We start from the raw sequence: 12392 nt of genomic DNA on the forward strand, positions 1-12392 counted from the left end.
TATGTGCATATGATGCAGAAGCTAAACATGGGGTGAACTATCATTAAAGATTGTTGATTAGTGTAAATGTTACCGATTATAAGAATAACATTGAAATCATATACATGTTTGACTTGTTCTTATTCATGATATGAGTCTAAGTCTCTATTACAGCACATGTTTGGCAGAATCAAGATCTAATGAATTTAAAAATTAATTTTAATGTACAGCGAAATAAATTAATTTATACAGCAAATAATATCTTTACGATTCAGACCATTGTGTTCTTGATTTTGTCTTTGGTGGCTCAGATATTGATCTGATTTTTGGAGGAATCTAGCTGGTATGAGCTGGTCACAAATACAGCAGCAAAAGCTGCTTGAGGGTCAGGGTTTTCTTGATTGGGCTTCCAGTCGAAAAAGTGATGATATGAAAATAAGACATCTGTGAAAATGCGTTGAAATGACATTTACAGTAACCGTTTTTTACATAGTAACCATAAGAGTAAATGAGATTCGGAAGCATGCGATGTCTCGGACAAAATTCGTTTATAAGCAGATATAACGATATCAACCAAAAATCCTCTATCTTGAATGAAATCGATCGCGTCCATTCTGAACCTGATACTAAAAGGTCATAAGTTATTAATTTGACTTCACAAGCGAAGCCATAAATGTACAATGTTTATAGTTTAAAAATAGTACACAAATTTAGGTCACCGATTGAAGACGGACACCTTTTGTAATATATAAATTCATTAAGTATTGATATGTCCCCCTTATAAGCATTTATTTGCGATATTAGTTCAGAAACCTACTTTTGTACTGACGTTGAGATGTTTCGCCTTTGAACGATCTTCCAAAATTTCCAAGTTTAGCTGTTGGTGAGGTCTTCCACAGAGTCTGATTCAGCGCTTGCATTTTTCTAAATTACTCACTGGTTTCGGAAACGGAATCAATTCTATACCATAAGAAAGTCGGTCTTGATGCCTTGTTTCCGAATTATAAGTGCCATAACAACACATTTTACCATAATTACTTAGTAAGGCGAGGATATAACAACGCATGTATATGACGGACGCTGGTCAGTTTGACGGACAAACTGGCGTATAACTTCACGGCTTTCAAGGACCGGTGAATCAAATCCTGTCGGAAGGTCAATTATAGTAAATTCATTTTGAATGTAAAATGTAAACTATATATATATATATATATATGTATATATATATATATTGAATATCATGTACAATACGACAAACATTGCAGGGATGATAAAGGTGATACATGTATGTGTAGTGATGATGACTATGCAAAGATACAAACGATTATATAAAGGAGAAGAGATGACTGGGATAGCAAATGTTTAAACTAATTATCAGCAAATTCAAACTTTATGTGCAATCTATGACCTGGATCACATGAGATAATAATATTTACTTGACATCGGTCTGTGCTTTTAAGCTATTTCGTATTCCACAATCCTATTTAGAATGCTTCCCACGACCCGTTTCCTTTAGTTTCTCTTTTTTCAAACAGTCCAACACAACAGTAGACTCCCGACCCGATTTTTTCAGTCTCGTTTTCACCTTGAGTTCAGTCTGTCCAAACATACAAATTATTTGTATCGTGTCATCTTCGATTGTGTGGTTAAGTTCAATCGTCCCTAAAAGCTCACAACCTGGATCTGTTACATAGACGGGAGACTTTTTGGTAGATCGAAAGATGTGAACGCTTGTGGATTGTGTTCCTCCCTGAGCTAGATTGAATTCAACCTCCTTATCGTACCTCACCTCGTCATCAATAGACGCAATCACTTTGAAACAATCAATGGCTACCCAGTCGTTATATTGTGACTTGAAGAATTTTGACTCCTCTGTATGTACTGTACTGTCAAAGGGCTTATCGACACCTAAACCATACGTGTACCGAAGAACCCTAAAACTGACAGCAAACGGAAAATGCCCAAACTTCACGGCTCCTTTCAAAACAGCGAGGCCACCATCATCTGGGACAATGCAGCACACTCCTTGTATTTCTTCCTTGACTCGTTTTTGCACGTATATGCTCTCAGAAAATCCGCCAACCAACACAATTGTGTTTACGTTCCCCATTGCGGGATCTGATAATAACATCTGAATGTGGTTTATCAGTTTCGTTACTGGACCGTCAAACCATTGTCTTACAATTCGTGCATTCAAATACAGTTTTGATGGTTTAACCATTATCTCTCGTTTGTACCCAAGATATTCAATGCGTTTTTGCAGAGTTTGTCCGCAAGTTTCCTCGCAGAATTCCCGGAGAAGGACTGGAACTTCTATTACCCATTTTACGTTTGATTCCCCGGAGAAGCTTCTTTTCTTTAGTTCGAGTGATCTTACGATATCAAAATAACTCTCCATTTCGGTTTTCTTTAATTCTGTGAGAGCTTGTTCCCCAAATATATCCCGGAGGAAAGCAAAAAAGTTTTCATCTACGTTCATTCCTCCCCAGGGTCCACCACTGGCTCTGTGAATTTCCTTCAATGATCCATCTTCTAAGCGTTCATGTATCGATATATCTGCTGTACCTCCTGAAAGAAAAGTTAGCTTTTAATAACAAGCTAGCCACATGAAGTGTTCATTCTTGTCAGTATTAATATATATTCCTTGTCAATCACTGTGTAACAATAAACCTTATTCAAACGTGTATATTTCTTAACATTACCCCCAAGGTCGACGACCATGTTTCGGGTTCCGGAGCCTGGCGGAGTTTTAGATGTCTGACACCAGATAGAGGCAACCTCCGGCTCTAGGGCCAGCTGTACACGATCGCTTGCTATTCCAGCCTGGTTGTGAAAAAATACAGAAAATCAATTGCAACTCGAGTCAAAGCAAGAATGCATTAAGACGAACGCAAATAAGATTTATTCAAGGTATCCCACTTAAAACATAAAAATTATTTCGTCCAGAGGGTATATACGACTTAAAACTTGGGAACTTTCGGGGGTGCAACTTTAAAAGCACCGCGATGCATCAGAATAGAAGAAAGGCGGATTGGCTATTTGTATTTTTTAAATGGTGTATTCTGTTCATTTACTGGTGCGATATGGTATTCAAAAGGCAACTCGTAGACTTCAAGATTCGGGTTGCCCCTCCTCTGCTGCTATATCCGCTAGTAAGTGTATTATCATAATTGTTGATTTACATTGCGTGGATACAGGCCCAAATTGAATATGTCATGAAAGCGATATTTTAATAAATTGACCTTTTACGTACCTCTTTTGCTGCTTCCCTCATAAACTGCTTTGCGGCATTGTCCCATATCGCTGGCACTGTAATCATGTATTTGATGTCGTTTTCATCAATGCCACATTTTTCGAAGTCTATTACGCTCGTAACTTCGTTTTTTAGGTAACGTATAGCCATGACAAATATTCGCATTGCTAGCGCGGAGTTCCCGTTGATATCTTGAATAGTTGAATCAGGTGATAAAGTCTGAATTAAAGTATATTTACATCAGCTGTAAGGTTACATTATAAGAAAGAACACATCGTATTATAAAAAATGCATAAAAGGTCTATTCAAGTCAATAAAGCCGTGTATTTAGATGACATAGGCGCCAACCAAAAAGTGTCGAGGAAGCAATGAAATATTGCACCTTTGACCTTACTGGAATTTAATATTAAAATACTTTAACCGCTTATTTGCAATCAGCGATATTTGATTGTTGACAATGGTTTTCAAATAGAGATAAAATTGATCCACATCAGTTTATCTCAAGCCCACAGTGTTACATGGGTAGACCAATGTTGAACATCTGCCAACTCTGAATGTTGACAGTTATGACATTAACGCCTAGTCTTGCATCCGTCAGTGGCATTCAGTGTTCAAAACTTATCAAGGCATAGTCCAGAACCATATACATGAATACTCGATGAACCTGTGACATTCACGTTTACCCTACATACCTTTTCATTGTGTAAAATCATCTTAAATCTTCGGAACAATGCCCAAGCGTTGTGCTCGCCATCCTTGGCAAGGGAAGCATACTTTCTTTCTGCTTCATAACCAAATGAATCGAATTCTCCCTCCGGATTAAGCAAAATGCATGTCGGCGTTTTTAAAGATATATGTCCCGAGATGCTGGAGCTCCAATTCTTGGTTATTATTTGGAGGGGATCTTCACGAAAGGAAAAAGCATATCCACTGTAAGTTGTTCCGAAATCGATTGCTGCAACAACCCGAAAATTGTCATTTTTCACTGCCATTTTCGTATATGCGCTTCCTTTATTTACGCGGCTTCATTAACTTAAATCCTTTCTGATCAAACGTTAGAAGTTTGCATAGTCAATGTATCTTTAAAATGATAACTTTCCTAACCTATTTTATTTTGTTCACCTTATCTACTAGTATATAATGTGTACATCGAAAGATAATATTGTTAGTAGTTATTCATTGTATTATAGGATAATAGATAACACGTGTTGCTGCATACGCAGACGAAACAAGAAATACCGCCTGCAGATATGTTGAGACTTAAATATCTTACTCAAAGTTGTAGTTAAAAAGTTTAGATACATGCTTTAAAGAGCAAAATATTCTTAAATTAGTCACGGCGTTTATCACCGTGGTATAGTGAGACTCCTTTCGATCTATTTAAGTAGACGACCTAGCTTAAGGTTTTCACGTGCTGTACGGGGCACGAGGAAAAACGAATTAATTATCCGGTTGCTTTCGTAAAAGGTATGCCACGTTTGTCTTCTGGTGAACAAATCGGGCTATTGGTAAGCTACAGGCAGGTGTACGTCATGGTGACGTCGATGTAAATATTGGTGTGTCGCGTGTGACAATATCTCGCCTGGCGGGTCGTTATCAAACACTTGGCACAGTTTATGATTACCATAGATCTGGTAGTCCGCGAGGAACGTCGCTTGAGCAAGACCGCTTTATAAGGACGTCACGCCTACGTAACAGATTTTTGCCGGCAACGACCACCGCAGCTATAACACCTAGACGTACCAATGCCAGGACATGTGATCAAACAGTGACACATAGGCTTGCCGAACATGTACTTAGGGTTAGACGCCCACTAAACGGTCCATGCCTTACAGCCGAATGTCGACGTAAACGTCGGGATTGGTTACACCAACAGCAACGATGGACTCAACAACAGTGGAACACCGTGTTATTTAGCGACGAATAACGGTTTTGCTTGGATCACGCTTATGGCCGCATACGTTGCAATAGACGACGCAAAAAACGTTTTTCGGACGAATGTGTACGATAGAGAGATCGATGTGCGGTACCTATCTTTATGGTGCGGGATTGAATATCCGTTAATTCTCGAACCCGTTTAGTGGAAGTTTCAGGTAGGCTAACAGGACAGCGATATCGAAATGATATATTCGAGCCAGTTGCTGCACCATTCATCAACGATAATCCGAGCGTCACTACGTTCCAACAGGACAACGCTAGGTGTAACACCGCTCGAGTTTCAACCAGCTACATTCAGGAGAGAAATACACAAGTTCTTCCATGGCCTGCATTCTCACCTGACCTGTCTCCAATCGAGCATTTATGGGGCGTCTTTAAACGCCGTGCTCGGCGGCGTAATCCTCAAAACGCTACTGAGCTTATACGTTATGTGCACGCAGAGTGGGCAGGAATACCACAGGAGACGATTAAGACGCTGATTCTCTCAATTCCACGTCGCTGTATTGCAGTTAGAGGCACACATGGTGGACATACCAGATACTGGTTACTTGTAAACCGAGTTTTCGCATGATCGTTGTTCCAGCAGCAAATAAAATAATCTGCAAGTATTGATAAATTTCTACTATTGTTATAAAATGTTATTTAAATGGTTGTTAAACATTATTTTTTTTAGGTATCGTTTCTTTTTTGATTGATATATACGGCACTGCGCGATATGGTATATAAGTATCCTAGAAGAGCAGTATGCAAAACCCGTTGGGGTTGCATTTGGAGTTCTTACAAACAAGTCAAAGATTATGGTTCATATTTACATTTAGACACAAGTATTCCTGATAACCCACGTTAAAAAAACTTGTTTCGTCGCATGACGGTATTCGTAGTTGCGTTTTATTTTCATATCGAACATTGCAGACTACATATCAAACAGCTTACCGCTTTTGAACAATCTTTCAATTTTAATCATTATTACCATAGCCCTTTCGTTTTCTCAGTTTTAAAATCTAAAATTTGTGGTATATAAAAAGCTACACTTTTAATATGGAAGATACCTAACACTGTCATCTGTCTTTAAGACACCATAGTAGGTGCGAAATATTTATTCATCAAATATTTAGCCAAAAGTTGACTTCAGTTTGAATGATAATGTTTCAATGCAACTCAAATATTTCATAATAAACGTAATATTGATGTGCCCGGGCACGTTTATGAATTTATCTGATAACGTAAATACAACAGGAAAACCAATAATACAATGTTGTGACACAGCATCTCAATGTTTTACACACACAATGGCCTAGAAATGTTCACTGCGAATGCATAATACTGGTCGTGCTAATCTTAGTATTCTGGCGCGTTTGCAAGACCTGTCCTACCATTTGATATACATTATCTGATGCTTATGTTACACTCATTCGGAACTTACTTTAATATTTGATATAAGGTAGATATCAATTTATTTGTTCTATATTTCTGCTAAACTATCTTACAATTTAATTACAACTTCATTAAAGTCCCTTAGAAATCAATAACGCCATAAATTACAGTGCTATTTTAGGAAGGAACTATCCAATACGTTAAGATAATTGCAGTCTTAGGTTAGTCTTGTAGACCTGCTCGATTTAAGAGGAACTGATTGATATACGGATTACTAAAAAGTCCCATTTTTCTTATATTTGAACACAGCTTTCTGCGAAAAACGTTTTTGGAAATGATTTTGTTCTTGGCATCGGGAAAGACCGAATATTGTCCAAGGTATTAATTTTTGTTTGCCGAAGGTTTCCTGTTAAATGTATTATGTAAAAACTGTTCATTTGTAACATAGTTTTCATACTACTTTGTCGAATTGAATGACGTTTGTTCTATTATATTATGTTCATAAAATATTCTTAAACAAAATTCTCTATAACATTCAAGTCAATCTACAGCCAATTGTGTAGAACAAAATATTTCGTGGCTTCGGTTAAAGTCAGCCAAACTGGTGATTGTTTGGTCAAAGATTACTGTTCAATAACCAAGTTGCTTGAATGTGCAAACTAGCCAAAAGACACCTTATGGATAACCTATCCAATTGGCTGCTGGACTCCAAACAGAATTTGGTCATACTATAAAGCCGCCGTTTTGCAATCAGCGATATTTGATTGTTGACAATGGTTTTCATATAATGATACACTAGGTCCACAGCAGTTTCTCAAAAGCCCACAGTGTTACATGGGAAGACATTTTATAAATTTACATCTATATATCATTGAAATCAATCTGCAGCCAATTGCGTTGAACAAAATAAAAAAAAATAGTATAAAACAGCATCAAGCTCAAAACTGCCAAATGTCATTGCTTCTTCGACATTTTATGGCTGGTGCCTTTATTATTTAAAACGCGGCTTTATTTCCTTGAATATGGCGTTTATGCATTTATATTTACACCTCAACTTCCATTCCTTAAATGAACTGCCTTTCGGAAATTGCGTTCATCAATCGATGAACGCAACATCTTCGGATATGTTCGGATCGTAATTCATTGCATAACAATATACATGAAAGCTATTGATCTTGTTATTGGTTGTATTGTGTCTGCATGTCCCGTAAATATAGCTCAACATTTTTAAAAGTGTTAGTTTATTATATTTTAAATATATTGGTACCAGTAGTGTTTCAATTTTACGATTTCAAGTGATTTCAAGTGGTTGATCTTTTCCCGCGTTATTGTGACGTCATTTGAAAAAAAAATGTTTCAGGTTATAGTCGGGTCGTTCTATTTACCGAATGGGTAAGAAAGGGTTACTGAAAGGTTTTCTTAAATGAAATGAAGTATTTTTTTAACATTTCTTGGATGAAATAATGAACTATTGGTGTAAATATAAGGAATGAATTGCGGGGTTGATGTCATTATCGGGGATATGAACGCAATTGGGTTGGTCAAAGTACGCGTGGAGTCCTTTGGACTCCACACACATTGACCAACCCAATTGCGTTCATACCCCGATAATGACATCAACCCCGCAATTCACTCCTTAATTTACAAACGTTCTGGGTGGTATTCTTTCTTCACATGTAACATTAAAACTGAAGTAAATAATACTTTAATTCATATTTTATCATCTAAATCAACTATTGAAGATGTCAAGTGGAACGCCGCACCAGCAATGCGCATTTTTGCCATGGCCATATTTTACCTTAAAAAGAAGTAACAAGCGTTATAAACTTTCAAAAATGTGTCATTGATGAAAAATACGTGATAACAGTGTCAGCGATATGGGACGATGCTGCAAAGCAGTTTATGAGGAAAGCGGCAATAGAGGTAGGTACAAAGACAATTTCTTAAAATATCGCTTTCATGACATATTCAATTTGGGACTGTATCCACGCAATGTAAATCAATAATTATAATAATACACTTACTAGCGGATATAGCAGCAGAGGAGAGGCAACCCCATCTCTTAAATTATTCGAGTTGCTTTTTGAATACCCATATCGGACCAATATATAGACAGAATACACAAAAATGCACCATTTTAAAATAAAGATAGCCAATCCACCTTTCTTCTGTTCTAATGCATTGCGATGCATTCAAAGTTGCGCCGCCAAATTTTCGCCAGATTGACGCAAACACATATATCCCAACCTGGAAAAAATGACTTTTAAATGTGTTTAGTAGGAATATACTACCTTGAATAAACCTTATGTGTGTTCGTCTTAATGCATTTTAGCTTTGACTCGACTTACAACTGATTTTAACAACCAGGCTGCAATTGTAAGCGAACGTTTACAGCTGGCCCTAGAGCCTAGTTTGCCTCTATCTGGTGTCAGACATCTAAACATCTGGCGGGCTCCGGAACCCGAAACATGGTCGTCGACCTCGGAGGTAATGTTAAGTTATATATACGGTTGTTTCATGTTTATTGTTATATTAATACTGACAAGAATGATACATGAACGCTTAGAAGATGGATCATTGATGGAAATTTACAGAGCCAGTGGTGGACCCTGGGGAGCAATGTACGTGGATGAAAACTTTTTTGCTTTCCTCCGGGATATATTTGGGGAACAAGCTCTCACAGAATTAAAGAAAACCGAAATGGATAATTATTTTGATATCGCTCGTAGTAAAGAAAAGAAATTTCTCCGGGAAATGAAATGCAAATGTTACAAGATTTCCAGTCTTCTTTCTCCGGGAATTTAATGATAAAACGTGCGGACAACCTCTGCAAGAACGCATTGAATATCAAAATGGTTTGACATTCAGATGTTATTATCAGATCCCGCAATGGGAAACGTTAACGCAATTGTGTCGGTTGGTGGATATACGTGAAAAAACGAGTCCAGACAGAAATACAAGGAGCGTGCTGCATTTTACCAGATAAGGCTGCCCTCGCTGTTTTGAAAGGATCCGTTTGGACATTTAACGTCTGTTGTCAGATCTAAGATATTTTATACACGTATGGTGTATGTGTCGATAAGCCGTTTGACAGTACAAGACATACAGAGAATACTATGTTCTTCAAGTTACAATACAACGATTGGCGAGCTAGAGATTGATTTAAAATGTTTGCATCAATGACGAAATGAGGTACGATAAAGTGTTCGTTTATAAGTTTCCTCAGAGAGGAACGGTTACCACTAGCGTTCGTATCTTCAGATCAACTGAAAGATCTCCCGTCTATGTAAATGACCTAGGCTGCGAGCTTTTAGAGACGATTGAACTAAACCACACGATCGACTATGGCACCATTTAAATAACGTTTATGTTTGGACAGACTGAACTCATGGTGAAAGCGAGACTAAAGGAATCGGGTCGGGAGTCGACTGCTGTGTTGAATTGAATTCCGAAAGGCAGACCTAAGGAAACGGGTCGTGGAAAGAGGAATTAGGTCTTTCAAAAATTATTGGTCGTTTTTTTTTATAAAATATATAAAAGCACTTGGGCCATTGCGGTTACCCTAACATTTACCAACCGCTAAATGTTGATGGCGTTATGTGTCTTTTGTTTGGTGTTGTATGTTTTCTTGCTGCGTTCTGTGTCTTTTGTTTGATGGAATCTGTTTTTTGAAGCATTTTGTGGGTCTTGTTTGATAATGTCTGTATTCTTATGGCGCTCTTGTGTCTCCTGTTTGCTAAAATCTGTTTTTGAAGCATAATGTGTGTGTTGTCTGTTGATGTTTGTTTTCTTGTAGCGTTCAGTGCCACTTGTTTGGTGTTTGTTTGGCCTTCATCCTTCTATCTTCAAACAGGGTGATGGTTTAAGTTTAGGCATCTCCGCGTCTGGCAGTAGTTTCAAGTGTTGTTGTTTGGTTACATTCATAGACAATATTGTTTGATCTTATTTACCCTTGGTTTGAGAATTAAATTATATGAATATGTTAGAATATGTTTATGTAAATTAAATAAAGATTCAAAGTAATAATCATAATAATGGTAAATTGTCGTACACCAAGACGACTCTATTACTTTAGGTTTGTTATATTGTGTAAGACAAGGTGAACGCTTTAGATTGTTTCTATTTCCCATGATCATAAATGATTTGGAAAAAAACTTTGATCACGAACGGCCATGGCACTGCTCTTAGTATTCCAAGATGTACCTGATTTAATATGCAGGTGACATTTGTATATTCTCTGAAACAGTAAGATTGTTTAATAATGGATTCAATATGTTATAATAATAGCGTGAAAGGAGAAAGGTGTAGCCGGAATGTTAATGTTAGTAAATAAAAAATATTACCTTCCAAAAAAGATGTTATAGATCTTTTGTTTTGTTATGCTTTCTTAAAACTATAACATATTGATATTGTAAATTTATATTCCTATTAAGGAAAAGTATTCACCACAGTTGGGTCGTTTAATACTGTTTTTAAAAATATGTATGGACAGACGTTGAAAGTCATATACAACTCTTACATTCTTAAATCTATATTTACTTTTGTTACTCATAGACTAGATTTGTTTGATAAATTTGTATATCCAGTTGTGTTCATGTGTTAATCGTGTTTTATAATGTTATGGTAGTGATGTGTTTTGGTTCTAATGTAACAGTGTAAGAAATTATTTATCTGAGTTTTTAAAAAAAAAATATACTTAGTGTAAGATCACAATTACAAAATAACTTTTATTTATGAAAAAAATAGGGAAATGACATTTTAAAATGGTATGATTTACAATGCTGAGAGTAATAAAGAATCTGTACATGGAAATATATACCACACAACTTAGTCAATTGTGGCCACAAGTTAGTAACTTGAGGCCACAACTTAGTATCTTAAGGCAATAACATAATAACTGGTGGCCACAACTTCTTAATCGTGACCTCACCATAGTAACTTGTGGCCACAGCTTAATTTAGCCAATCAAAACAGTTGTCATCTTCGACTCTTTATGGCTTTTACCGGTAAAAGTACGGTACTATGGATACCCCGTATAGTTCGCCTGCATAAACAGGCCTTATTTAGTCCTGATGGAAGCAATAGGAAGAAGAAAGAGGATGAAACGCTCTCATGCTGGTGAGTCATAGTTATGGACATGGATGATTGAATTACTAGTACAGTTCACTTTTGCTGGGTACAAATAGCGTTTTAGTTTCAGGGGTGTTTACTGTGTTATAACTATAAAGCGGCAAAGATTAAACGGCTGTTTTGATAGGCTGAACTAAGTCGTGGCCACAAGTTAATAAGATGTGGCCACAATTTACTAAGTCGTGGCCTCCAGCTACTAGGTTGTGGCCTTAACTTACTAATCTGTGGTCACAATTTACTAAGTCGTGGCCTCAAGTTACTAAGCCGTGGCCTCAAGTTACTAAGTCGTGGCCTCAAGTTACTAAGTCGTGGCCTCAAGTTACTAAGTTGTGGTAACAACTTACTAAGTCGTGGTCACAATTAATTAAGTCGTGGCCTCAGGTTACTTAGTTGTGGCCACAATTTACTAAGTCGTGGCCTCAATTTACTATGTCGTGGTCTGAAGTTACTAAGTTGTGGCCACAATCTACTAAGTTGTGGCCTCAAGTTACTAAGTTGTGGCCACATTTTACTTAGTTGTGGCCTCAAGTTTCTAAGTTGTGGCCACAATATATTTAAGTGCTGCGGATGTCAGCTCTGTGCCAGCACATTGACATTGTTTTGAAACAGGGAGTTGAAATAAGCAAACAACATTGCTTCTTAATGAAAGACAATGTACATCGGTGATACTTTGTAAGGCAATATTTTATTCTTGAATGTGAAGGATATAAATTATTAA

General features: G+C 37.1%; 1 protein-coding gene across 1 annotated transcript; it reads right to left on the reverse strand.

Annotated features, from left to right (window-relative positions):
• Window positions 1-1459: 1459 nt before the first annotated feature.
• On the reverse strand, window positions 1460-4224 carry LOC128223463 (heat shock 70 kDa protein 12B-like). Its single transcript, XM_052932742.1, has 4 exons — window positions 3925-4224; window positions 3233-3451; window positions 2682-2802; window positions 1460-2547 (listed from the first exon to the last, which is right to left on the reverse strand). Exons 1-4 carry the CDS (start codon window positions 4222-4224, stop codon window positions 1460-1462), a joined length of 1728 nt encoding a protein of 575 aa, XP_052788702.1.
• Window positions 4225-12392: the final 8168 nt, after the last annotated feature.

Source organism: Mya arenaria, chromosome 17, assembly GCF_026914265.1.
Source record: "Mya arenaria isolate MELC-2E11 chromosome 17, ASM2691426v1".
Classification (NCBI taxonomy): Eukaryota; Metazoa; Mollusca; class Bivalvia; order Myida; family Myidae; genus Mya; species Mya arenaria.